This window comes from Dromaius novaehollandiae, chromosome 8 (assembly GCF_036370855.1).
Source record: "Dromaius novaehollandiae isolate bDroNov1 chromosome 8, bDroNov1.hap1, whole genome shotgun sequence".
In the NCBI taxonomy this organism is placed as follows: domain Eukaryota; kingdom Metazoa; phylum Chordata; class Aves; order Casuariiformes; family Dromaiidae; genus Dromaius; species Dromaius novaehollandiae.
The window spans coordinates 8,490,823-8,518,142 of NC_088105.1; the positions used below are offsets into that span (position 1 = coordinate 8,490,823).

The 27,320-nt window shown below is 57.8% G+C and overlaps 2 protein-coding genes across 4 annotated transcripts in view; one reads left to right on the forward strand and one right to left on the reverse strand.

Moving 5' to 3' along the window:
* The window catches only part of NMNAT2 (nicotinamide nucleotide adenylyltransferase 2), a 31,070-nt gene extending 11,760 nt beyond the window's left edge, over positions 1-19,310 (forward strand). For both annotated transcript variants that reach the window (XM_064515583.1, XM_064515584.1), the window contains exons 2-11: positions 4,723-4,811; positions 5,473-5,540; positions 6,703-6,781; positions 8,404-8,533; positions 9,646-9,726; positions 10,140-10,184; positions 11,276-11,352; positions 14,349-14,450; positions 14,863-14,930; positions 15,359-19,310. In XM_064515583.1, the coding sequence (XP_064371653.1) occupies positions 4,723-4,811; positions 5,473-5,540; positions 6,703-6,781; positions 8,404-8,533; positions 9,646-9,726; positions 10,140-10,184; positions 11,276-11,352; positions 14,349-14,450; positions 14,863-14,930; positions 15,359-15,461 (842 nt within the window). In that variant the 3' untranslated portion in view covers positions 15,462-19,310. The remainder of the gene's footprint in view (positions 1-4,722; positions 4,812-5,472; positions 5,541-6,702; positions 6,782-8,403; positions 8,534-9,645; positions 9,727-10,139; positions 10,185-11,275; positions 11,353-14,348; positions 14,451-14,862; positions 14,931-15,358) is intronic.
* A 1,109-nt stretch (positions 19,311-20,419) lies between these two features.
* The window catches only part of LAMC2 (laminin subunit gamma 2), a 32,165-nt gene continuing 25,264 nt past the window's right edge, over positions 20,420-27,320 (reverse strand). For both annotated transcript variants that reach the window (XM_026101102.2, XM_064515585.1), the window contains 8 exons: positions 26,953-27,090; positions 25,860-26,004; positions 25,403-25,552; positions 24,680-24,794; positions 24,057-24,256; positions 23,277-23,435; positions 23,092-23,191; positions 20,420-22,537 (listed from right to left, as the gene is read on the reverse strand). In XM_026101102.2, coding sequence (XP_025956887.2) covers positions 22,287-22,537; positions 23,092-23,191; positions 23,277-23,435; positions 24,057-24,256; positions 24,680-24,794; positions 25,403-25,552; positions 25,860-26,004; positions 26,953-27,090 — 1,258 coding nt within the window. In that variant the 3' untranslated portion in view covers positions 20,420-22,286. The remainder of the gene's footprint in view (positions 22,538-23,091; positions 23,192-23,276; positions 23,436-24,056; positions 24,257-24,679; positions 24,795-25,402; positions 25,553-25,859; positions 26,005-26,952; positions 27,091-27,320) is intronic.

Sequence of the window (27,320 nt, forward strand, 5' to 3'; positions counted from 1 at the left end):
CCTGCCAATGCGTTTTGGCAAATGCATCGAGCAGGGTTTCTAGGGACCTTTACTGGTCCCCGGTAAGGACGGGCAGTGCGATCGCTGGGAAGCCACCGCGTCCCTCCCGCCGCCCCAGCTGCCGAGCTGTAAAATGGGGCCAAAGCGCCTTTCCGCCAAGGTTTTGCCCACTGGAAATCGCTGCAGCGGGTTCAGAGCAGGTTTTTAGGCTTTGTGGCTTAGGGGCTGCCCCAGCGCGTCCTGAGCGCCCCAAGGGGATCGCCAGCTTTCGTGGGTGCTCCACCATGGGGTTTTCCATACCCAATTTATGGGTATATTACGTATGGCAATACATTTGGGCAACCAAGTTTTAGTCCTTGCCCTGCTGCACAGATCCAACTATTTAACCCCATTTTTGTGTCTCCGGGAGCTGGCCCGCGCAGGGCAGAAGCGCTGGGCAGAAAGCCGGGGAGAAGATTTAGGGGGAATCGCCGATTCTCCGTCACCGTAAATCAGCACAGCAACTCGAGTGCCAAAAGAGATGCGGCGAAACACCCCCCCCCCCCCCGCCCCGTGTGCCCTCTTCGCCCCTCGCGCCCATCGCCGCCGATTTTCCCCACCTGCGTTTTGCAGACGGGGCCCGCGCAGCGCTGCCGTCCCTCCTCCGCGGCCGATGCCGCCCCGCGCCGCTCGCGGGCGCCGAGCCTTTGCACCGGGGCGAAATCCCCTTCGGAGCGGCTCCTGCGCTTCCTCCGGACGCGGCCGTGTCGCACGGATAGGCGCAGCGGGCCCCGGGGAGCAGGCAGCACCACGAGGCAGCGCGGGAGCCCGAGGGCGGGATTTGGGTGTAGTTTTGTAGTTTGGGTGTTTAGTACAAGCGTAAAGGCTTCGGGAGCCGTGGGGACGGGCGAAGAGCTCACAGACGGCACTGCTGCTGCCGTGTTAAAAAGTGAGACTCTCCAGCTGCCTGTGGAGAAAGCGCGGAGAAGCGCTATCCCCCCAGAACTGGTGACAGCACATGAACCCCCTTTATTTCTCCAGGTGGGTCCTCAGGAAAGCAGCAAGCACAGAAATTTGCATTTCTTTTTTGTTCTGGAAGAATACAAGTGAGCCTTCCCAGAGGAGCCCACGGGGACGGAACGAATTTTCACTGGTGTTTTTACTCTCAGATGTTGCCTGTTGAAAATCCCCCCTCAGCCTCTGGCGCGGGCTCTCGGCCAACCCAGCGAGCCCGCGGCAAAGCAGCCGACGCTGCGCAGCACGGGACACGCGTTACGCCAGCCGAGCTGGGGAGCGGTGAGGAGCTGGGAGGCCGGCGAGGACCCGAGTCGGGGGGGCTAACGGCGTCGGGGACCCGTTGCGGGGGGCTGCCGGCCGGATCCCTCCGGGACGAGTTTCGGAAGGAGCCTAGTGGAAACAGGAATAAATAACGTCGGGGCTAAAAGGAGGAATATGCAAATGCAATTTGCTGATGAGACGGCGTTGAAGGGCGCTGTCACTACGGCTGAGCGTCAGACGGCTGCCAGGCCGGGTGACCTTGCGGTGGAAGTAACGGGAACGGGATGAAATTTAATAGCGGGTGTCAGGACTAGCGGAAAGACCTGGAGAGAGCAGTGAGTGACGGAGAAGGATGCGGGTGTAGGAGCTGGTAACGGCATCGCTGCGGACCACTGGCACGGCCCTGACATGCCCTCGGGTAGCATTTCCTCCCGTCCGCCCGGGCGCCGTGCCTCGGTGGCAGGGCTCTGACCCGGCCGCCGGCTGCGAACCGGAGCCGGCAGGGCCAGCACGAGCTGGTTTGCTAATAAACTCGTAGCAGATGCAGCTTATGGCAGTCCCAGGAGCCGTATTTAGGGAGAGAAGGGGGAAAAAGAAAAAAAAAACCCAGAAATCTCGACCGTTCAGGTCGAGCTGCAGCTGGGCGCTGGGGGACCCTGCTCGCCTCCGCAGCACCGTGGCGTTTTCGGGGGCCACGAGGAGCTGGAGCTGAAGGCGATGCTCCTCGCGGGGCGTCTCCCCATCCCCGCGCGCCTGTCCTCGCGCTCGCTGGAGGCAGGGGAGGGGAGGGTGCTTGCGGCAGCCTCGAGCAGTGCGGTATTTACTCCCCCAAGAGCTGGGCAGCAGAGGCCCGTTGGAGCTGGAAACCTTACCTCTGCCCCAAAAAACGGTGCAGGTAACGTCAAAGGGGTCCTTGAATGTTTTCATGTCTAAGACGTAGCAGGCACAAACTGCTGTCTGTAAAAATCCTGAAGCGGGTAGTCCAAACCCTCCGACGGACGGCCTTCTCCAGGGAAGGCAGGGCTGTGCTGGAGACACGAGGTACCGTTCAGTAGAAGCGGCTGTTCAGATCACAGTCAGCTCCCAAAATTGCCTCCGAGAGGCACAGCCTCCCGCCGGCGCTGCGCCCCTCCTGGCACCCCGCTCAGCCCTTGCCCGGTGCAGCTCCCGCGCCCCGGCCAGGCTGGAAGACCCTGGCCACGGCAGTGCATGCCCCAGCCCCTCGCCTCCACCCCAGACCCGGCTGCTAGGCTGTCGGCAGGCTCCAAACGCAAAGCAGCAGGCAATTCAGCCCCCTCCTCGCAGCGAGGGTGGGGGTCGGGACCCCGGGGAGGCCGGTCCCCACACCACGGCCGTTTGCTGGTGGCCTCTTCTGGTGGCCTCTTCTGCTGGCACCACGGAGCCGGTGGTGGTGAAAGCATGGAAGAGCAAAATCCAGCTGGGCACGTCCCCTCCGTGGCGGGAGCAACCTGGAGGGACTTGCGTTCGCCCGCTGGGCCCAATGGCAGAAGAAGGGCTGAAGGGTCTCCCAGCAGCGTTGGCCCGTAGCCCGCTCCCCCCCCATGCCCTGCGGCCATCACTCGACCACGGTGCAGGGCTAAAAGCCGTCTGGGATCAGACCTAGAGCCCAAAGCGGCCCAGGGCCAAGCAAGGGGAGGCAGCGGAGACGGACGGTTGTGGCGGACAGCCGGAGGGGTACGGATGCCCCAAGGAAAGCTCACGTTGGCCTCAAGCGGGAGACCTGACGGGATTTACTGCTGCCCTGGCTGGTGAGGGACGAGGGTGGCCTTTTCCTTCCCAGGATGCTGAACAGCGAAGCAGGGCCTGGCTCCCAGCTCTCCGGGATTCGGCTGCGTGGCCAAAGAGGTCAAAGCAGCCTTTGGGGCGAGCCTCAGGCTGCGGTTCCTCCTGGGCAGCCCGGGGCCCCGCGGGGAGAGGCGCTCGGCCCCGCGGCCCGGCCAGCTCGCCCGGGGCAGCCGCGCGCCGCCGAGGCTGCGGGACGGAAGCGCTCGCCCAGGCACCGGCTTCCTTCGGCGCTTCATCACGCGTTCACGCACGCGGCAAAGCGTTTACCCGAAATATCGTTCCGAACCTGCCGCTCGTGCCGACGTTCAGGTTTTACCAGGGATGACAAACTCTTCAAAACTGCAGCTTGTAAAGAAAGCGCTGAGATTGCCTTAATTTGCAGCGTGCTCTGCTACAACCCGGCGCCATCCCCGCAGCTTGCGCCGTGACCCGACGCGCTCCAAAACTTTGCTACGGGCTCCTGAAACGCCCAGCGATCGTCGTGACCCCCCCGCGCCTCTGAGCGGCTCGAAATCTGGCGGCTGCTGCCGCCGTCGCGCTCGTTTGGGGGCTGGTGGTGCTCACTGAAGCCGTCACACGCGGGCAGCTCTCCCCGCCGGCGCTCAGAGCCGGGAAACTTCTGGCGTGAGCCTGACGTGGACCTCCGCGGCGACGCAAGCTGCACCCAGCTTCTCCGCCCGCGCCGACGCCGAGCGCCCTCCGCATCTGGCAGCGGCGGAAAGCGCTGATTCGGGGCATTTTCTCTCGCTTCGCCTCCACGGGGCCCTGGCAGCAGCGACACTCGCGGCCTGGGGAGACAGCGACCGCTTTCCAGCTGCTACGACAGCTCCCGCCCGGCTGTCGGCGGCGACCGGAGCAGCCAAAGGGGGAGGAAACCGCAGGGCCTCGCTGCTCCTCGCCCGAGGCCGGGGCCTCCCTTCGGAGGCGGCAGCGCGGGGCGGCCTCAGGGGCGCTCGCGGGCGTCGTGGCACCGCCCGGCGTTCCCCGGAGCCGCCGGGGTCGTCCCCGCCCGGGTGCCCGCGCCCTGCGCGCGGAGCCCAGAGCAGGGCGTTGCTTTGCCGCTGAGGCGGGCGGTTGTCCCTGAGGGCACCGAGGCCAGGCCTTGGCACGGGACGAGCAGGCCCTCGTCCGAGGCGGAGAGCAGAATCGCCGGAGCCTGGCAAAGCCGAGCGGCTCAGGGAAGGGGGGACCACCTCAGCCGTGCGTTGCCACCTTCGTCTCCTCCTCTTCCCCACCCGCTGCTGCCTCCTGCGCCCCAAAATGCTCCTTCCCCCTGCTCTCCCCTCTTCTTTGCCGAGAGGGCCCGGCCCCGCTCCTGCCCCTCGCCATTCGGGACGGGGACGCCCGCGTTTCTGCCCTGCAGAGCCGCACCCCAGCCGTCGCCGCTGAAACGTTTCGTTTGCAAAATGCTTTTATAGGCCGGTTTTTTCACCAGTCCGTCAGCCCAGGGCACCGCGCGCGGAGCTCCTCGGCTGGCACGGCCCGCTGCCCTGCCCCAGCAGCCCCGGGGGACGTCGTGCCCCGCCGCGCAGCGCCGAGGGCGAACCGCTGCGGGGAGCTGGGCCCAGGCGGTCTGCGGCAGCCGGTGCCCGGGGCTGCCTGGCTCCGACTGCCGCGCTGATCCGCTTTGCGCCCCTCTCTGTGTGCTTCCCCCCCCAGAGCGAGCCCGGGACTACCTGCACAAGACCGGGCGGTTCATCGTCATCGGCGGGATCGTCTCGCCCGTCCACGACTCCTACGGCAAGACGGTGGGTTGCCCCCTTCGCTCCCGCGCGCGCTGCCCTTTCCGAGGCCCGAGGCGAGCCGAGGCGGACGCCGCGCGGCTCTGCTCGTCCCCGCGGCCCTGCCGTGGCCCCTGCAGCGAGCCCTTCTCTCCCGCCGCCGTGGGGAAACCTCCGGGAGGAAGGAGAGAATGAAAACACTTCTAATCCCGTTTCTTCTCCTGCAGCGAGGCCCTAGAAGCAGCCACATTGCTAGCGAGCAAAGAGAGGCGTTCTTCTCCAAAGCCATGGTGCTTGGTTTTGTGGCTTTCTTGCTTAAATCCCATGCTTTTAAAGCCAAATTCGATGCCAGGGATGGCCACAATACAGACACACACCTGCAAAAGCACCTTTTAGAGCCTGAAATGCAACGTCGGGGAGAGGTGCCTCATCTTCTGAAAACAGCCGCAAGAAATGACCAAACGTAGCCCAAGTCCAGGCAAGGCAGGGACCCCTCTCCCTGCGGACACCTCAAACGGCCCCTCGCAGGCAGGGACGGGCACCCGGAGCCCCCCTCATTTCACTGGGTCCAGCCCTCCGCCTCGAGAAAGCCTGCAAGAGATTTCTGCGGGGGGAACGGGCTCGGGGGGGGCCGGGCGGGGCGCAGGGCTGGCCCCCGCGCTACCGTGCCCTCTCCGCTCTCTCGCAGGGCCTCGTCTCGAGCCGCCACCGCCTGACCATGTGCCAGCTGGCCGTGCAGGCCTCCGACTGGATCAGGTGAGCCCCGGCCCGCGGCAGCCCCCGGGGACCCCCGCGCCCAGCACACAGCAAGAGCCCCCTCGGGGCCCCCCCCCCCCAGCTAAGCAGGCAGGGTGCAATTAAAGCAAGCCCCTAGCAACTACGTTAACCATGCACTGGCAGCGTTACAATTTGCAGGGGGGGAAGGAGCCGGAGGGGCGGCTCTGCTGCCGGGGAGGAGAGGGTAACGCCAAAAGGGCGGAAACGAGCTCGCGCCGGCGACGGAGGAGAGCAGAGCCGAGGACGAGGCGCGGGGAGGGGAGCGTCGGCGGGGGGGGAAAGGAGGGATGGAGAAGGGCGGGCAGGAGGAGGGAGAGCCCCCCAGTCCTGCTCGTTCCCCGAGGGAGCACGGGATCCCGTCTCCTGCTGCTCTGCCTGATCCCATCTGATCGCTCCTCGGCTCCCGTCTGCTCCCGCTCTTTGAGAGTGCAGGTGGCAGCGGGGCCCCGAGCCGCTTCCCAGCCTCGGCGTCCGCCAGCTCCGCGCTCGGAGCGCCGGTCAGGCCTGACAGCCCAGGCGGGGCTGGTGGCAAGCGGGGCTGCCTCCAAAAAGCTCCTGCTCCGCCGGGCCTGGCAGGGACCTCTGCCAAAGAGGCGCAGTGGGGGAGCCGCGGCCTCTTAAAGATCCTCCCCACCCCGCTTTAATGCTATATTTGTGAAAGAAAAACAGGGGGGAAAAAAAAAAAGGCACAACAAAGGCCCAGGCGTTTGCCTGTGGTGCGGGGTAGCCGACACCCGGCTGCGTTCGCTTGCTCTTGGGAGGGTTTTGCAAGCCCTCCCGCGGCCCTGCTGAGCCTGGGGCGCTCTGGTGAATCCCAGGTTCGCTCGGCCAGCTCCAGGCTCACGCTGTGGCACCTGCTCTTCATATGAGTGCAGAAACGGGCCACAGACTGTCCCCTTCCAGAGCTGCCGCGTGGTACCTGACTTTGGGGAGGGACCAGAAGTGCATCCACACTGCGGTCGGGAAGCAGGTTGCTGCCCCGCATTGAGGGGCCGAGGGCAACGCGCGGGGGAGCGCATGTCCGACGGGCCCAGCCGCTGCCGCGCGGGGACGAAGCCGTGGGGAAGGGCCGGGGGGGGCGGCTGGAGGGAGGACGTGGCGCCGGGTAGCGTTAGCGTGGCCTCGCTGTGCCCCCCCGCAGGGTGGACCCCTGGGAGTGCTACCAGGACACCTGGCAGACCACCTGCAGCGTGCTGGAGCACCACCGCGACCTCATGAAAGTGAGTCAGCCCCGCCGCCGCCGCCGGTGCCGCCGGGGAGGGCGGCCGCAGAGGGGAGCGCGGGTGGCGGGGGCAAACAGCCCTCCCGGACTAGGGGCCACGTTTCGGGGCTAGCGCCGGTCAGCGCGAGTACCAACCAAGGGCATCGGGCTGGTGCCCTTGCACTGACACGCGGACGCGCAAAGGCCGCTCTACGGCTGGGGTGGCCCGACACGAACGTTGCAGAATCGCGCCTGAAATTCCCGGCTGGAAGGAGTGCACAAAATGCCTTACACCACCCGTTTTGTACTCCTCCTTCCTGGTGGGAAAAGCAAAGCAGGCCTTTGGCATGAGGTCCTCGTGGCATCCCCAGGAAGCAGGAAAGAATCGGTTTTGCTCTTTATAAAGGAGCAGTAGATCGCCAGGGAATTGGCAAACACGTCCTTTAAAGCAGAGCTTCATTGCTTTCCCAAAACTGCCTGAAGAGGGGATCACGAAACGTTCATCCGTGCTACGGAGGCAGAAGGGGAGGTGTGCCTCCGATCCCACCGCCACCCCAGCGAGCGTCACCTCCAGCCGGGGACGGCGGCTGCCGAGTGCCCCGCGGGTGGGGAGCAGAGCACAGGCGAGAGCAGGGTGACGGGGGTAGCTGTAAGCGCAGTCCTTAGTCCTAAGGGCGACTCGCTCAGTCCCAGGGGGAAGGAGGAGAGGGACGGGAGTCCCTGCCTACCAGCTGGACAGCCGAGCAGCTCCAGCACTGCTGCGCTAACCAGGAGGAGTGACTCAGCAAGGCAGCCAGTTCAGGAGCTGGGAAATCCCCAGCGCGCACAGCTCTCAGGAGAAGTCCCTCAAAACGCCCAGGCGGCCCCGAGAGCCAGGAGGCAGCGAGACTCCCTTCGGGGCAACCACCGGGGCAAAGGAGTGTGGAGGCTGCTGCCAGCGCTTAGACAGCGAACAAACCGAGGACGAGTGGAAAAAAAACCCGATAAAATACAGCGTATTACGAACTCGCAGGCAGCCTGAGCGCCAAAGGGAAGGGACCGGGAAGGGAAACGGCGGTGGCAGCTCGCGGGGGTGGGAGGCCACGGGGCAGGCAAGCGCCGCGGGCCCGAAGACGACCGCAAGCGGGCAGCCGGGCGAGGCAGAGCGCGGCGCGTGCCGTCTGCGGCTGGAGGCGAGGCACGGCGGGGCGGCTGCTCCTTGCCGTAGGCTCGGGGACGCCGGCTGCGCTGAGCAGCGCCAAGGGACCCGCTCACGAGGAGCCGCCAAACCGCGCGTCCGCGGGTGGGACTCCTCACTGCAGCACGCTGAAAGCTCACGGGGCTTCAAGAAGCTACGGGACAGATTTATGGGGAAAGATATCCAAAGACGCCGTGTCCCCACGCAGCTCTGGGCAAACGCGGAGCGACTCTCGGTTCTCATCGGAGTTTTATTCCTGAATTACCTCAGCCAACCTAGGAGGATGCCTCTGGCCGCCGAAGACTCGGTGTAGGAGCCAGGGAGCCTCCGAACGGGGCGCTGCCTGGGAGGCCTGCGGCCCTCGGGCAACCCCAGGGGCCGCGGAGGGGCCGGGAGGGGGGGCCAGGTCTGCTCCTGGGGTCGCCTGTGGATCCATGGGTTTCCCGCTCTCCCCCTCGTTGCAGAGAGTGACGGGCTGCATCCTCTCCAACGTGAACACCCCTTCCCTGACGCCGGTGATCGGACAGCCCCAGAACGAGTCTCCGCAGCCCATCTACCAGAACAACAACAACGTTTCCAACAAGCCCACCGCAGGTAGGCCCCGCCAGCGAAGGGAGAGGAGGCGGCAGCCACCCACTCCTGCCCTTCCCATCGGGAGCTGCCCGACTCCCGCTCATTTGGGTCGAGTCCTCTTGTTAGCTCCTGGGAAGCCTTCCCATCTTCCTCCTCTCGCTGCCCGTGGTGAAGCATGTCTTCCCCTTTTGCCAAACACACCGATTTCCCTTGTTCTTTTTTCGGTGTTTCGGAGCACCTGCACTGCTGGAAATGGAGAAGAGCGGGGCACTTCCATGCCCAGGGTCTCTGAGCTCAACCAGAGACACTTTGCCGCCCCTCACAACTCCCTTCAGTTTTGGCTGAGGCTAAATTTTCCCCCATTATAAATAAAAAATTTCTATGCCTCCAGAATTATGTTAAGTTGACCTATGCCCATGGCCTTAGTGAAAACTAGTCCAGCTCCTTCCGCTCTCCCGACTGCGTGTTTCTGCCTGTCCCCTCTGCACTCGTGGGGCCACGCAGCGAGTCACAGCAGGCAACTGCTCCAGCTGAAAAATAATCCTTTTAATTTTGAGGTTACCGGGGCCAGGTCTCTTATCGGACTCACTGCATGAGTCCTGGGGCAGGGGGACACGAGGCCAGGAGGGAGCAGGAATTACCATCTAGGACAGCAACAGGAGCTTAGGATGGCTTTAAACGGTTGTGAAGTTGTGCCTGATTTTAATTTGATGATGTCTAATCAGCTGGAGCAATGGAGAGAAAGGGTATTTGGTTCTCACGGTGTGCCTGTAGCGGGACTGGTCAGCAGGAGAGGTGACAAAGTTGTATCCTCAGTGAGAGAGAGGGATGTGGGACATTGAACTATTAGCTAGGGAAAAGGGGTGGGAAAGGAGATTACTTAAATCCCATAAAAACTAAACATCTGGTAATTTTTAGTGTAATTTCAGCTGTCTAGCACGTCTCTTAAAGGCATGGTGAAGCTCTCCCATGAGAATTAAGACTAAGCTGTCTGCAAAGGGGGTGGGGAGCAGTGAGAGGTTCCCGTGCGCGGGAGTATCTCGCAGGACTAGCATGGCCAGCAGCACTTTGGGCTGGTAGGTCAGCCACAGAGCAGTCTTTCTCCAATTTATTTTTCTTCTTCTTGTCTTTAGCAAGGATCTTAGGGAAGGTGGGAGAAAGCCTGAGTCGGATTTGCTGCGTTCGCCCGCCAATGGAGCGCTTCACCTTTGTGGGTAGGTATCATCCCTGCTTCTGCGTCAGGCCCTAGTCTTCCTCCCCCGTCCCGCCTCGTGCCGAGCACCTGGAGCCCACGCGCACCAAAGCCGCGCGGTGCTGGAGCTCGGCCGCGGTCAGGGGACGTGAGCCTGCCCACGGCTCGCCAGCGCCCGGGCCCCATCCGCCTTGGCTCGGCCACCGTCGCCCCGCGAGCCTGATGCTCGGCCCGGCCCCGCGGACGCGGGGTGGTCGCTGTAACTCTCTGACACGGTCTGGGCAGTGCCAGGCGCAGGCAGGACAGGGGTGCGTGTAAGAGGGGCTCGGTCCCTTTTTTGACGGCTCCAAGGGGCTGACCCGACACCCCGTGTGACGGCTAACGAGCCGCCCCGCCGGGCTGGGGACACTAGCACCTCCTGTTCTTCCCTCCCAGATGAGAATGCGAACCTGGGGACGGTGATGCGGTACGAGGAGATCGGTGAGTACCCAGCCCCTTCCGCTTGCTGTGTCGCCGCAGCTCCCCGGGGCCGAAGCCACGTAAGAAATCAGGCGGCGAGTGAGGGACGCGGGACTGTCACCTCCCCCTGCTGCCGGCCATCTGGGCTCGGGGCTGGAGCAGGAGCAGTGCAAAACTGTCCTGAGCCAACTCCTGCCTCAGAGAAGCAGCATAAAATCAGGGACCAAGCGGTGGGGAACTTGATTCCCAGCTCTGGCGCTGATTTGCCATGATGTCGTGCCACCCGCATTAATGCCGAGAGCCCTAAAAGTCACCTCGAGCACTACGAAACCTGCTCTCGAGCTTCCAGTACAAGACACAGCAGCGCGTTTCCCAAAAGGCTTATTTCACCCCCTTTACGGCACGCACCCGGGCCCACGGCGAGGGCAGCCGGACCCCAGCGAGGCCGCGACGCCAGCGGAGAGGCAGACGCAGCCCCCCGAGAGGTCCCGAAGAGGAGCTGGGCCAGCACCGCTGGGCGCCAGTGCCGAACGCCCCACATCCTCGCGCTTCTCCCTGCCCTGCCGAGCCTTGCCTGCGGCAGCGGGAGCGGTTCTCCCTGCCGTCAGCGCAGCAGAGGCTGCCCGGCCCCGAGGAGCCCCAGTGCCTCCTTCGATTGGCCTTTTAATACCGACTGGCCGTGTTGCGATGCCCTTTGCACCTCTGTCGCTCACGCTGGGCTCAGCGAGCGGAGACTGGCCCCCCGGCAGCTTGCTCGCGTTTCTGAGCCCCGTTTCGCCCTCCAAGCAAGCAGCCGGGAAGCTTTCAGAACGACATCGACGCCTCTTAAGGATGGGCCCGTAGGAAGCCCGGAGGCTTCGGCTCCTTGGAAATGCTGGCCCGGGGAAGGCACCCTCCTGCGCGGGGTGGGCGCTCCACGCTGGCGGTGGCCTCTTCTCACTCCTTACCTGAGCAGTTTTGTGCCTTTCCACCGGTGGCCGGTCAAGTAGATCGCTCCTAGCGCGTGCGCTACGTCCCTCCAGGGCCGAAGAGTCCTTTGGGGCGTCTGCTGAGCCCTGCGCGCGAGGGAGCAGAGCGGCTCCCACCTCTGAGCTCCTGTTTCTCCTCCCCAGAGCTTCGCATCCTGCTGCTGTGCGGCAGCGACCTGCTGGAGTCCTTCTGCATCCCCGGGCTCTGGAACGAGGCGGACGTGAGTGGCTGCCGGCCGCTGCGCACCCCTCTCGGCTCCCCTCCTCCCGGCCCGCCTTTTCTGCTTTCGCCCACCGTGACCTTCCTTAACGCACAGCTTCCCCGGGCACTGCTCAGCTCCTTTGGAAACAGGAGCTGGGCGCTGCCACCCCCCGGCTCCCTGAGCCCAAGCCCGAGCCCGAGCCCTTCCTTCCCCTCGCACGGGCCAGCCGCAGCGACAGGGCGTTTCCGTGTCCAGGTCGCCTAACCTGCTTACCTCCCGTGTCACTTAGACCTAAAGTCCCGTTTCCATTCACACCTGCTCCTCTCGCCACCTTCACCCAGAGGACAGACAGAGTCCCCCGGGGTCGCGGCCCCCGCAGGGCAAACCTCTCCCAAGGGACCTGGAAAGGATGCGCTCCCACGCGCTTTCTCTTGTGAGCAGACAGCGTTAAGCAGATTTAAGTCCCAACAGTGGAGTGTGGAGGCAGGAAAGTAGAAGTTTACAAACGTCATCATAAGAGGGGTTATCCTGACATTAGAAGTTGAAGACTTTTAAAAACCAACTTGAAATAACGTTCACGTAATCAGGGACTTTTCCTGCAGCGCTAGGTGCCCAAATCCCCATCTTTATAGGGACAAAGAATAGAAGAACCTGACTTATTTCACAAGCCCAGACTGAGTGAGGTACTATTTTTGCAGCATCTATAGGGAACAAATTAACATGATAATTAATGCATTAGGAGTAGAAAGCAGAATCGATGCTGGAAACTTTGAAGAAGGAAATTAAAACCAGTACAGATGGCAATAAGAAAATTCTGTGGTCACTAGAAAGAGGGTGTCAAGATCACGGCAGCTACCACAGATGATGATGGTCTCATTGAGCACGTTTGACGGACTATCAGAAGGGACTGGTAGAGAGGAGAAATAAAAACTTGCAGGAAAGGGGCAGCCACTGCCATGGGCAAGGCTGGTACCCCCCCTCCCCCCCCCCAGCATCCATGGGAAGGCAAATCTTTTCAGTTTTGTCTCAAACCCCCATCTGGATGATCCCCAACACCAGCCATTTCATAGGCGAGCCCCAAGGAAACCAGCTACACTTGCAGCTACAGTGAGATCAACAAGCAGAACCTGCAACCGCACCCAAATCTCGGGAATGAGCTCCCCGTCTTCCCGCTGTCTCAGGATAAACAACAGCAAAGGCACTGCAAAATCCACCCCCTCCCCCTGCCCCGGAAGGTATTTTACCCCTCCCTTGCAAAAGGGGATCAACCCACAGGCAACGCTAACACCTCCATGAAGGTGCCTAGCTCTACGTTTTGTTGCTCAGGTTGGCACTTATACCCCCAAAACGTTAGGATTTAGGCATAATTAAATGCCCTGAGACACCACCAGACTTGGCCACTGAGATCCCATCTCAAGAAGTCCATTGCCACAACTTACACAAAGTAAAAACGCTGCCCACCGCTCCGTACCCCCCCTCGGCAATTCCAGTCAAGCGTGTGGATGACTAAGGCAGTAACAGGGTCAGTTTGCTCCAGATACTGCTGTCCCTGATTAAAAGAGTAGTATTTTCACAGGAGGAAACTGGTCCTAAAGAGAGGGGTTGGTTTACTGACTCATTCATTCCCTACCGTGCTCTGGAATTATAGCAGGGAACTGCTGGAAATTAAAAATGCTCCAGCCAGCTGGACAAGATGCTGCGTCCACACGCCAGTGAAAGCATATTGCTCACAGCAGTCAAAACGGTGCTGAGCTGTAGGATCTGATCTGGCTCTTCACTAAAATTAGACAGTCATGGGAGTGTCTGTTTCCAGGGGAAAAAAACCAAAAAAAGCCCCATCTCTAGGTGTGGAGAGCCATCCTCCTTTCTTCTCAGCTAAGGACTTGGCCAGACCAATCCATATGGCTCCAGGTTGCTAGGAAACACCATCCTCCCCGTTCTGGTGAGGACCTCATCGTAGGGATCCATACATCGCCTCCAGGTTGCTAAGAAACCTCTTTCCTTCCAACCTGATGAAAACCTGGCCACAGCGATCCACAGAGCATCATCTCAGGGATAATAATAAATACATAAATAAAAAAATGCACAGATAAATAAATCCAGGGCTGAATGGATGTCAAGGCAACATGCCTGGGTCAGCTGTACAGCTGCCCACCTCCTCCATGGCTCAGAAAGCTCCCTAACCTTAGCATCCTTAACCTAAGCATCCTTAAACTTCTCTACCATTTCCAACATCAGCTGCCATTGCCTTAATCCTAGCTGTTTAAACTATTAGCTGGCAGATACCTCCTCTGAAAGGCTGCAAAGCCTGAGACAAAACAGGTCTTGAAGCCCAGGGCAAAGGATGTGAAAGTTGGATGTCAAAGCATGTGCAGAGACAGCATCCAGCTCCAGGACTCCCTCACGGGCTCCTGCTGTCTGAATTTGCTGAACGAGAGCTGTTTTGGATGAGCCTGTTTTGTCCAAAGACCTGTGAGAGCAGTGGCAGTCGCCTGCACGCGGGGGGAACATGGGCAGATCAGGGCCTATGACCTCCCCTGGAAACTCCTTCTGCAGCAGCCTTGAGGGTTTCCTCTGCTTGAGGCAGGAACAGCTCTCCTAGACCTCTGTCAGGAACAACATGTCCCTCCTGTTCCTTAATGCTTCCAGTGGGGCAGATATCATGCCCTCCTCAGGCAATCTCTTCTAGTGCTCTACTGCTTTTATCATGATAAATTCTTCCTAAAGTCTAACCTGAATTTCCACTGGTAGGACTTAATCCTGTTCCTTTTTACTCTACCTACCACAAACGGCTGAGAACATGTCACCAATATCACCCCTTAATAAATCCATGTTTCTGCCAGTGGTTGTCCAGAAAGAAGGTAAATGAGAGACTAGCTCCAGTCAAATCATCGCTAACGTTTCACGGAGTCCATAGCTTCGTTCAGGGTTGTTTTGGCAGACAGTTGCTCTGTATGCCTTGTTTTGCACTGGGAGGTTATGAAAAAAGTCTCCTCTGTTTGCCTCGGTCCTAGATGGAGGTGATTGTCGGGGAGTTTGGGATCGTGGTGGTGCCGCGGGACGGAGCAGACCCTGACCGGATCATGAACCATTCCTCAATACTCCGCAAGTACAAAGTGAGTGAACGTGCACAAGCCAGGGCCCTGCCCATGGCTGGAGATGGCCACGACGGGACCCTTAGCCTCTCTGTACCCGGGCGGGCGGCCTGGCCGTGGGGTAGCCCGTTGCTTTCCCCGCTTTCACAAGGCAAGACCTTCTCACGGGACAGAACAGGAGCACCAAGTGCCACCCAGCCGAGCAGCTGGGGACGTGGCACACTGGCCGTCAGACCGGGCTGCTCGCAAAGCCTGCTGGCTTCACCCCAGCCTGCAACTGGGATTAGCACTGGGGCTACCAAGCTGCTGCCCCGGCCTGGCTGCCCAAGGCCGGCCCGGGGCACCGGGCTGTCCCGCAGGCTGGGCTGTGCCTGCGGGGCGGGCACCTGCTCTCAGGAGTTTCCCTTTGCTCCTCTTTCTTCTTCCGCCACAGAACAACATCCTGGTGGTGAGAGACGACTCCAACCACCCCATGTCGATCGTCAGCTCGACCAAAAGCAGGTGCGTGACGCAGAGGGGCTCCTGCTGCGGGGGGAGAGGGGGGCCAGCGGCCCAGCCCGCGCTCCCCAGCCAGCAACACCCAGCGCCTGGGAGGGCCACCCCACGGGCAGCCCAAGGCCTGGGGCACTGAACCGCCCACATCCTACACCTGCGCCCCAAACGGTCGCTGCTCCTGCTAGCTGCTTGCTTTCCCCGCAGGGTCGTTCAGCCCAACAGCTCCCCAGCAAAGCGTGCAGTGCCTTCGCGTGAGCACGCGCAGCCCGGGCAGCAGAGTGCCCGCAGCAGCACCGGACGTGGGGTGATGGGCTCCCCCAGAGCCTGCCGGGGCAGCTGGGGGGCTGCGCGGTGCCAGAGCTGCCTCCCACACGGGTCCCCAGCCCCGGTGAGCTCTGATCCCGTCTCCTCTCTTGCCTCCCCCGTTTCCCCAGACTGGCCCTGCAGCACGGGGACGGACATGTCGTGGATTACCTATGTCAGCCCGTCATCGACTACATCCTCAAGAGCCAGCTCTACATCAACGCCTCCGGCTAAGAGCCGGGGCCTCGCAGCAAGACGGCCCTGTTGTCCCACTTCCCTACAGCTCTCCATCACATTTCTCCCTCTTTCTCTGTGTGTCTCTCTCTCTCACGGCCTCCTGCCTGTGTCTGCCTCTCACTCCCGGCGCCAACGCTCCATAGTGCAGGAATGTCCAGGGAACCGCAGCACAGCCCGAACGGGAACGGTTTGGTCTCTTCTTTGGGGTACTGCCCTCCCCCTCGTACCCTGGGGGGGGGAAGGGGTCCGGTAGGATAGAGATGTACTCAGCATGCTTCAGGGGAGGCAGCTCCACCACCCACCCTCCCAGCATGCCACTGGGAAATGGTCCCCCAGTCCATCCTCCCAGCATGCCACTGGGAAATGGTCCCGCGGTCCATCCTCCCAGCATGCCACTGGGAAATGGTCCCGCGGTCCATCCTCCCAGCATGCCACTGGGAAATGGTCCCCTGGTCCATCCTCCCAGCATGCCGCTGGGAAATGGTCCCGCGGTCCATCCTCCCAGCATGCCACTGGGAAATGGTCCCGCGGTCCATCCTCCCAGCATGCCACTGGGAAATGGTCCCCCAGTCCATCCTCCCAGCATGCCACTGGGAAATGGTCCCGCGGTCCATCCTCCCAGCATGCCACTGGGAAATGGTCCCCCAGTCCATCCTCCCAGCATGCCACTGGGAAATGGTCCCCCAGTCCATCCTCCCAGCATGCCACTGGGAAATAGTCCCCTGGTCCATCCTCCCAGCATGCCACTGGGAAATGGTCTCACGGTCCATCCTCCCAGCATGCCACTGGGAAATGGTCCCCCAGTCCATCCTCCCAGCATGCCACTGGGAAATGGTCCCCTGGTCCATCCTCCCAGCATGCTTGAGAGCAGAGGCTTCTTCCTTTGCATCGTCTTATGGCACATCAGCTCAATAAATCTAGTGGACCTTTTTACTAATAGTTTTAGTGTGAGCCCCTTTGGCCTCTCCGGATGTGATGACCCACCTCTAAATGAATCGCGTTGGGTAGTGGGCAGGTCTAACGCGATTCGCTCAGCACCCCCGTGGCAGGCAGACCTCAGGCTGGCAGCAGGACAACCTTGCTACTGAAATCCTTCTCCTGGCCCCGAAAAATCACTGAGATTGTGTTTCTGGAGCGGAACAGAGACCTTAGCGAGCTTTTCTGCCGAAGAGAGGTATTTAATGGGGCAGGAATGTCACGTCTCATCTTTCCTTGGCTGCAAATAAACCCACCTCACCCCAAGATGTCCCCTAGGCAAGCAGAACTGGGGTGATGCTCTAACTCCAGCCCCCCATCAGAAGGGCAGCCCACAGCACCTAGAAAGGGACCTGCCATTAACTAGGCCAAGAAGCAAGAGAGGAAGAAAAGGGAGTAAGCAACCGGTGACCCAAAGCCACTGCTCAGAACTGCCCCCAAGCCTGACCAGGAGTTTTGCAGGGGCTGGGTCCATCCCGTAGCATTGCCCCCTGGCAAGGGATGCTGCGGGGGCAGGAGATGCTGATGGATCTGGCACATCTGTGCTGAACCCCAGGAAGTCAGTGCATTTTGCTTCTGCACCGCAGGCTGTTCCAGGCTGGGATGCAGCCAGCTATCCCGAGGGTGTGACTAGGGGGAAAGAGAGGCAGATTACACCGATAGCTCAGCCGTGATTGAAGAAAGTCACAGGGCTATGGACACAGCTGGAGCTTACTGAACATGCTGCCCTCTGGGCACTGTCCAGGCAGAGCACAGAGCTCAGGAGAAGACCAGGCATTTCAGGGATCTCATCAGCTGCTCCAAAAGACACCAGATGGTCCTCTCTCATCCCATCCCAGGAAAGATCCCCCAGCACCTTCCTTCTTCTAGCCTCCAGCTCTTCATTTTATCTATCTTCTCCCTTTTCCCTTCATTCTTCCCATCTTCCTGTCCTGGAAGAGTTTATTAAATGCATGATATTTTCCTCCTCCCAAATTGGCTTTGGATACTTCAGACCTCCCTCAGGACAAACCAGTCTCCTGCTTTCCTGTCTATAACCCACGGGGCCAAATGCCAGGAAAGGAGCCTAGCGGAGAAGTTTGCATGAAAACCAGGGCAGGTAACATGGAGCAGTAGAAAATTGTTCAAGTTCTGCGCAGACAAGGGTTACTGAAGTGGGCTGTTGTCCTTGCTGCGTATCTCCAGAGCGCAAGGACCTACAGTCCCTGCCTATCATGACAACACAGCCTCTTGGAAAGACCACAGCTGAAAGGAGGAAGGTACAGTCCTGATTCACTCTTCACCTTTTCCTATCCCTTTGCTCCTTCTAACCTTTTATCACTTGGGGATTAGCCCTGGTGTCTATAGCTCCTTGACATCTGCCCATTCCCCATAAACTAGAGCTAACTAGGCTTAGGGTAGCCCCGTCGCAGCCCTGCCCCAAAGCGCGATTGCTGTCTGCGTTGCCTTTGCGGCTTTCCCAGTGAGGCGCTGCGACCGGCGGCGGACCCCAGCCAACGACAGTGCTGCCCTTGCACACCCGCGTGTCCTCCAAGGTGTTTCAGGAGAAGACCTGAAATTACGTCAGATTTTTTCTTCTCCCCTGAAGTCTAGAAAGGGTCACGAACTGCTCTAACGGAAGCTTCAAGACAAGCCATTGCACTAAACGTGATGCCCTGCTGAGCGCAGCTGCCCTGCATGCTGCGAGCTTGTTACAGCCCACTCCGGTGAAGGCAGCTGGCATCTCCAGCAGCAAGCACAGCTTCAGGCAAGGCAACCCTGCCTGCACGCATAAACTCCTCGCAGTGCACGGGGCTGTATAAGCAGTAGCTAGCGGCTCCTCAGAGGAGGGTACTGCCGCTTCCCAGAAGGGAGAGTGCGAGACACGGCACCGAGGGGACTTGCCCAAAGCAAAGCATTTGACTTGCTGCGAAGCAGAGCGTTCACCCGTTGCTGCCCGACAGGGAAAGGCCAGGGCTTTTCCCAGCTGCTGCCCACAGCCTTTCCTTGCCAGGGATTTCCCTCCACACGGAGAGGCTAGTTCAGAAACGGCTGTGGTCACTTCATGAACGGCAAGTTTGGCAGCTTGCCCACGCCAAGCCGAATCCCCCAGCCACAGCTCTGGTGTCTCCCGGCAGTTGTACATATATCCGAGGGGGCGAGGAAATAGAGGCACCAAACCAAACAGGGTGGGGAGAGTGTGCAGGAATCAGTGTGCGAGGACACCTCTTCTCCAGGGATGTCTTCAGCGAGTCCAAGCTGCTAACTAACATCCCACCGAGCCCCCTCAGCTAACACAGCGGGCAGGTGCCCACAGCGGAACAACATCTCTCGTCTGTACAACTCTCAACATATATAAGCCAGTAGCTAGACTCCTCTAAATCAGTTGTTCTTACTGTCCTGTGTGCTCAGTCTTTCAGTCTTTCCTCTCCATCTCAACACAGAAGCTATCGCAGACAACAGCCTCATCTCCTTGCCAGAAGTCACCCATGTTTCTTAGCTCCAAGCTGGAGGAGAGAAAGCAATGTTAGAAACCAACTCCAACACACACAAAGGGATTTTAACCTCACGGAGGAGTGAATCGTCTTTCAAGAGGGAGGAAGGAGAGTGGATTTTAACTGAGGAAAAGACAAAAAAGATACTAAAGAGGAATGAAGGCAGCATGTCTAAGAATTTGAAAGAGCTCAGACCCCCCCCTCCCTCCCTCAGGTAAATGAGATGGGACATACGGGAAGCCAGCTGGCTTTCAATCTCATCATGTTTAGGACGGCATGCCTTAGAGAAATAGCGTTGTGATATGGATGATGAATATATTCTGTCTTACTAGTCTTACCTACACCTTCATGTATCTGCTCAGTAAAACTCACCGTACAGGGCGAGGATGGGGAGGGAGGGGGGTTTGTAACAGACTGGTGAACTCCGGGGCTGGTTTGGAAAAGGTCTTTGGGTGGGTATGAAAAATCATCCCTCGAGATCCACGCAACCCGTGGTAGATGAGGAATGGGGTTTCCACTGTACGGGTGGGGGTGGGAAGAAGCTCTTGGGCTTTGGTTTTTGAACCTGCGATTTTAAACAGTGCAATTTGCTGAAAGAGAAATGAACTTCAAACACCTTTTGAAAAAAAGGGGGGAGGGAAAAGGGTTGAAGTTGTCATGTCACCGATTCCACTTTTGTGAAAGGTTTTGGAGCCTAATTTTTTTTTCTTCTGTTGCTGTATAAAAGATGGTCATTGACAAAAAAAACTTTATCAGCAAAATGTTTAAATTATGTAATAAACAAAACAAAACAAAAAAAAAGAGATGTCACTGGTGCTGTCTTTCGCTGCTGCTGTGTCAGGCAGGGAAGCCTCCCAGCTCCTCTCTTGCACCGGGTGGGATGAGGACAACCCACCGCACTTGCTTTACAGCTATTTCCAGCAGGGAGAGCGCGCGGCCTCCTCCTGAAATGCAACTCTGAGCAACTCTCGGGGCTTTGCGGTCACATCAGAGCGGCTCCTCCCGGCATCAAACTCATCTGCTACAAAAAGGAGCCAGGAGAAGCTGCTCCTGGAAGAAGGCCGGACTAGGCACCCACACTGGCTGTTGTTACCTGAGGAAGAAGAAAGTTAAGAGCACTTCTTTCTCCATGTGAACAGCAAGAATTTTCAGGGGAGAGCTGGGCAGTGATGCCGAGAGGAGAGGTGTCCGGGCTGGCTCACGTGCTCCACTAACGCGCCATCCGCCCCGCACGAGCTGGAGGGCTGCGGTGTGGACATTGCAATGGGGGACATAGAATCCATTCCCTGGAGGGCTCCTTTGACCTCAGACCTCCCCAGATAGATCCTTTAATCTGTGGAGCATTTCCAAACAGTCCCAAGATTGAGTCGGCACCGAGAGCGTGAGTGCTGTATCGCTGGAATACGTGACAGCTGCACGCACCCATGATGCCTTCCTTGGCTCATTTTGCTTCCCTCCAGACCACTCCAAAACACACAGCTTGAGAAAAAAGATGAGTAAGCAAGATCCAGCCAAAAATATTCATTATTTATTGACTTTTTCCCCTTGAAAAAAACCAGCTCAAGGGAAAATAAAATCACATCCACAATACCTATCCTATACTGCACAATGGGAGAAGGAAAATATGCCAAAGGCAAAAATATATATATCACTTAAATAAAAGCATGACACAGGCAATTACTCAGTATATCCTTATCAAGCAAAAGCATTGGCACTGCTTTGTCAGAGAACCAGAGCTAACAAGGGATAAGCTCATCCCCCCAAAGTGTCCTCCTCCTTTAGTCTCAGAGTCCTCCTTTAGTCCAGTCCTCTTTCATCACCACCCAGGTCAGGGCTCTTCAGCAGAGCTGAGTCTCAGCGTTTGCTACCCCCAGGCTCTATTCCCTGGTGTCAAAAGGAAGCTGGAAACGGTGTCAAAATGGAGCTGAACCCACAAGAAAACAGAAGATGAGTGAAGGGAATGTCATCGTTCCTCCAACCTCTCATCAGGAGAGATTTATAGTAGAAAAACCCAAGCAAAAATCTGCTGCATACAGTTACTTTAGTGCTAGAGTTTTCTCTGTGGAACATCCAACACCACACATGAGGGAGGGGAAGGAATGGACAGCACCAAACCAGAGGTGGAGAAACACTTAAGACATTTTTCAGTTTTTTAAACACATCAAATTAGGTTGCTGGCAATCCACCAGGCTGGGCCCAAACTCTCCAACACCAGTACTTTTGGCTGTGACCCCTGGAAGAAAGCCTCTGCTCTTGTGACGAGTGCTGCTGGATCTCTGGTGCTTGTGCAGAAGAGACAGGAACTTGGTTTTCATGGGCTCAGGGACACCCAGGAGGCTGCCCGGTACCAAACTGGGAAGGAAGGGTTGTGTGCACATGTGTGAGTGTGTATAAGGGGATGCTAGGGAGACTTGCTGTTGCAAAAAAGTAGCTTTGACAAGAAAGCCATCCTTCAAGGGCTGTCAGTCAACACGCTCAAAAAGAAATGCAGGAGAAAGAAGAAGGGGTGCCCTTTCTTGCAGGGTAAAGGAAGGGGGTGGAGCAGGAAGAACTTCCCATTTGAGGAACCCTACCAATTCTCTACCCCTCCAGTAACCTGCTAGTGTCAGATCTCCCTCTTTCCTCCATCTAGCACATCACCCTGAGCTCAAAACCAAGCAGCATTTTCTTCTTCCTCTAGCAAAACAGTAACCACCTCACCAAGGAGCACTGTGGAAGACCTACAGCTTTACAAAAAGGGTCACAGTGGCATCTGACACTGACTAGTCTAAGCCACAGCAAAAACTGCTCCAGCACCACTGGCACTGAGGTCAGGACTGGACCTGCTGGGAAACCACATGAATTATCACCAGCTCCATAGCTTGAAACTCACCTGAACTCCCATTTCACACTCTGCTCATTCCCTACCTACTGAGTTACAAAAGGCAAGGAAGAACCTGCAGGAGAACATGAGGAGGACTAGGTCATGCAAGCATCAACAGTAAGGAAAGACTCAGTCCCTCTATCTGTGCTAGACCGGAAGAGGGGATCCAAAGGGGGTGGAGAGCCTGCGAACTCCCAAGTGTGGCACCAGGCAGCCCCCATCTATGCCTTGGAAGAGCTGTTGTAGGAATGGGCTATTCTTCAGTCAGTAGCACCTTTATGCAACCAGGCATCTCCTTCCTCCGGTAACCAAGGGACGGACAGTTTTGGAAATCAGGGACTCTCTGGGACCAGTGTGATGACGTGAACTTCAGCTGTCATGTTGAACTCAAGTGTAAGGTTAAATTCAACAGAATCAAATGCGGCTGGTCCTGCCAGGTTTGGGTAGAGCGACTGGGCCAGGCTCTCCTGTCTTCAGCCTGACATACGCTGCAGTCTTTCCAGAGCTCACTCAAGGTAGTTCGATGGCTTTTGTATTGTAACAGCCAGGAGGAAGACTTCTCTGAATATCCTCCAGGTTCTTAATATCTGCCAGGATGTCCTCAATGCTCCTCTCCAGTGTCTGCACCCGGAGCTTCTGCAGCGCGGCTGTTTGCTCCAGCTCCAACACCTGTTCCTTCAATTGGTTCCTCTTGGTCTTTGCTTTACGAAGAGTCAGTTCGAGCTGGTTCAGGTCTTTGTCATCCACAGCATCAGGCTGGTCTGTTGCACAGGAGGAAAACAAGGAGGGAACCATGGATGGAAGCCAAGAACTAGATCCTTCTAGATACTTCAGCTCCATCCTGATGCCCAGCCCTCAGTCTCCAAGTTACTGCTATTGAGGCAACTTCCTGCAAAATAATTGGGATTTGGCTGCTCGGCTTGTGTTAGATACCTGACCACCTTTGTAACAGGACACAGCATTTCTGGGGAGTGGAACTGACCTTAAGCTGTGAAGTTCCACCAGGCTAATGGTACAGGTAAGAGGGAGTGGGCATCTGCATTCAACATCAACCTCTTGCTATGAGGCCCAGTCAGGCAGGGAAAAGAGGGTTGGCCTGTAGATAAGGCCCCGAGACTCCAGCAATCGGAGCTTAATCCTCAGCTTCTAGGAGAGGCCAGGTACACCTAAAAGGGAGGTGCAGGACTCCCTGCACATCTCAGTCTCACCCGCTTAGACTCACAGCAAAGCAGAAAGAACCGCTCAGCAGCCCCTGCCTAGAGACCAATGGTGGCCCAACTTCAGCTACAGGCTGTGGCAGCGTAGCAAGATTTACCCATCAGACGCAGCAGCTCTTCCAGGGCGCTCAGCGTCTCCTGCACAGCCACCCCTGCCTGGCCAGCCTTGGCATGGGCACTCTGAGCCTCCTGAGTTGTCTGAAAAAAGCAAGGCAGCAGCTGTAAGGTGAGATGTCGTCCAAACATCAATAGGGAGGGGCAGGAGTGGGAGACAGGGACCCACCTCCTGTATCATAGTGGCATCCGCTTCAACCTCTGACACCTTCCTTTCAAATTCACCATCCACTTCTTTGGTCTCACGCTGCAAGGTGGCCACTGCCTTCTCCAGGGCTAGGACTCCATCAGCTGTCCTGTTGGTTTCCACCTTCAGCCGCGCAATCTCCTAGGGAAGGCAAGGCATTCTCAGAGGGGCTGAACGCTGCTGAAATCAAGGCTGGGTACACTAGGCCACCGAGCTGCTGAAAACTGGTTCCTTCGACAGGCCCCTGGGACCCAGAATATCCCAGACTTGCTCATGTCCTTCATGTGCTCCCCCCTGCTGCTGCTGAGAATTGTCTCTGCGATCACAGCCATGTCTCCAGCATGCATCAGTGAGTCCTTGCAGAGTTACAACATGCAGTTTGGGAGTTGGACTCCACCCCCACCAGATCTGGGCTCTCATAAACCTGCCAGCTACCTCTGGTACTCAAACTGTGCAAATGACAGGCAGGGGCACTTATGTGAAACCCCCTTGGGTAACGCAGAGATGGCTGCAGTGAGATGCCACAGAGATTTTGCCTCCAGAATTTTGCCTGCAGAGATCCCCGTGCTCCCATGGCCTAGGCAAACTCATTTACAGGCAACTCAGGTATCTCTGCAGGATCCATTACAGACAAACCGAACAAAAAGTCAAGGGATCAGGCCCACCACAATCTCTGGAGTCTCCAGCCATATCCTCTTTTCCTCTGTGTTTTTTCTTTCCAAACCCTTTTCTGCCAGCAACAGCACCAGGGCCTGCCCTTACCTGCTGAATCCCACTGGTGATCTCCTTGGCTTCTGCTGCGATGCTGCTGGCTGTCTTTGACTCGGAAGCAGCATTGCCCAGGACTGCTTCAGCTCGGTCAGTCTTGTCCTTGGCACTTGTGACCATGTTGCTGATAATTGGTAGCCTCCTCATAGCATCTTCAGCTTCCCTTCGCTTGTCATCTGCTTGCACATTAAACCCTGAAAGAAATGCATGCAAACCCAAAGCATTTGTAAGCTTTGTAAGATACCACACGGCAGGGAACAAAGCTTTCCTGTCACGGCTTGGATCAGACATACCTATTCTCCCTCCCACATGAAAGTCTGGTTATCACGGGGACAGCGCAGGAAAGAAAGGGGAGATGGGCAAGTGCCAGAGAGAGAAATTCCTACAGGTCTTTGCTCCTTCTCATAGGAGCTGTTGAACTGGTTGGGGTGTCCCTGAAACGACCACTGGGCCCGGTGGAAGTCTTCCCGATCACAGATACAATTCAAAGAAACGTGCTGCCCACTACCCTGGCACTCAAGCACGACTCTGGAAAAGGCAATTTGTAGCCTGTTGAGAGAGTTTAGTTTTAACATAAAACTTCAATATAAGCAATAGATCAGAACCAAGAGAATTACCTCTGAGGCTCTTCAGAATCTGCTCAACTTCGTAAAACGTGGCGTTACCAGCACTCACGGCTTCCTGGGCTATGCTCCTGGCGAGGCTGGCTCGGGATAGCAGCTGCGTCCATGTCTGTGAGAGGCCAGAGGGGATGCAGAGAAAGAGCAGATCAAGCTTACAGTACAAGAGCATCGGACTGGTCCCCAAGCAGTCACAGGGACTGTGTCACTAGCACACGTGCAGTGTGTAAGAGGCCATGTTGTGCGAGAAGACTGCTGTCCAGCCTGTTCCCAACGCCTGCTTTTGTCCCCCACTCAAGGTTACCAGAGCCCCTGGTCTGCCAGCACAGGCTTGTGTGCGTGCCTCAATCAGTTCCAGACATCAGGAGACATCTTAGCTCAAACCCTTCCAGGAGCAGGTCTTTAACCGGCCTCTCACAGAGGGAACGTGTTAGTGAGAACCTGCACGAGCAGCTCTGAGCACATGGTGACATCTTCAGCCGGCTCCAGTGGAGCCAGAAGAGGATGGGACCAACCCGAATTGGGTGCATTTCTGAGGAAAGGTGCCATCCTGCAGCACAGCGAACGAGCTATGTCCCCTTTGAAGAACAGGCTGGGACAGCACATAGCAACTGCACTCTGAGGAGACTTCTCCACCTGTGGCTCCAGCTCAGGCTAAAGATGACTCAAGTTGCAGACCACGGCACAGGAATAATTGCAACAACACAGTCAATGTCTTACCGCTCTCTCGCCTTCTCCTCTCTGCAAAAGCTGCTTGATTTCTTCTTCCCAGCGGCCTGTACGGCTTTGCAGCTGCCTGTACTCTGCCATATACGTGTCCACCATGCTCAGGAGAGTGTTTGCTCCTTGCTTCAGCCGGGCTGCCTCCCCCTGAAACGCAAAGACATGATTGCTGTCTTGGAGGCCCAGCGTCTCCCCGTTGCTCCCTGGGAAGCACAGCAAGTGGGGAGCAACGGACGTTTGCACGTGGTACCTGTACCACAGTGCGCTGCAAGGGTAAAAGGGAGAACATGCGTAGCCAACGCCTCTCCAACCCGGACCAGGGGATGGAGCACTGGAAAGGGCTGAGCTACTTTATCCTAAGTGCATGGAAAGAGGGGCAGGGGCAGCAGCAAGGGCTTGGGGCATGATGAAAGGGTATTTCTTGGTGCCACAGGCACAGTCACAAAGTTCTCACCTCAAAGGACCCAGTGTCAGTCTTCATCAAGCGGGACAGGGAGCTGAGGAGCATCAGGCTGCCCTGGTAAGCCTTGTCTGCCTCAGAGGCTGTTCTGTCGGCTTCAGCCTCCAGGCCTCCTGCCAGCGATTTCACCTCCTCATATCTGCACGGATAGAGGGTAATTGCCAAATGGCCAAACTCCTGCCACAGCATTAACGCAGTCTGCTACGTTTACTTATTTGATGGGCACGTGAGTGCTTCCCGAGCTCTCGTGAAGGCCCAACAGACAGAAAAAAACTTCCTGCTCTTAACCCCTCAGGTATTTCAGACCAGGGCTCTCCTCACCAGCTTTCAAGTAACCTGTGATTTGTTTTGCTAACACATCAGACCTTAAAGGGGGCTGCTTTCTCACCCTTTGTGTAGGGCAGGTTTGCATAACCGACCACTCGGGCTCTGCATCAGCTTTGCTAATCCCTGCTGTACTGATGTAATTTTTTTTTCTTGCATGTCCCCTTTCAGGCCCTTAACTTTGTACAGAGCACCACGTTAGTGCCACAAAGGCCCAGCACTATGCTGGGCTGTGGACAGGCACAGGGCAAAGCCACCAGCCCTTCCCAGAGGGCTTACACCCACTTTTCCTCTTCTGCCCAGCTCAGTTGCTGCCACCAGGCTAATCTGCCCAGATAACGTGGGGCCAAGTCTATCCTCGGGATAAATCCAGCGCAGATCTGCAACAGGGCTGTGCTGGCCCCCAAAGTCAGCCTGCACTGCGCTTAGAAGTCGTCTCCCAGGAGTCTGCTCAGCCTGTTCACACACACAGGGTACTAAAGCACTTCCCACAGCTGTGGTCAGGTCGGCAGGGGCCACCGTGGTCTGGGCGGTGGGAAGCACATGTCCTGCAGAGCTGCTTACACTAGATCTTGGCTGCTGAGGCGTGCAAACAAATCCTCAAACCAAGTCCCTTGCTGTCCTAGTGTCCTGTCTCCATCTGCATTTTTCTGATACTTAACCAGGGAGGCGTGGAACAGGGCACGGACGCTTTGCTACCCCTCTCCTCACCCCCGCATCCCCCCCTGCCCAAGACACGCATGTGAGCACGCTGTGAACTTACTTCCCGAGCAGCCCTTGCAGGGAGCTTGACATGACTGCCCCTCCGCTCACAGCTGAGCGCACCAGCTCCAGCGCCTGCTGCGAGTCATCCTGCGCCGCCTTTGCTGCTTGCTCAATCGTGTTGGCTGCCTGCATGTGGCTGAAAAGCAATAAATACTTGCCTTGTAATAGAAAGCTTCCCACGGCCACCTGAGTTTCTTCCACCAAGTTCCTTTGCCCTTTTATTCAGCGACGCTGGAACAGGTCTTCCCAGGAAACGCAACATGTGTGAGAAGGGGACCCACATCTGCGGTCATGTACTTGGCCTGTCCTTCCTGCATTTCTCCAGGGTAGAGGAGCACCAGGGGAAGAGACAGCAGCCTCTTCCAA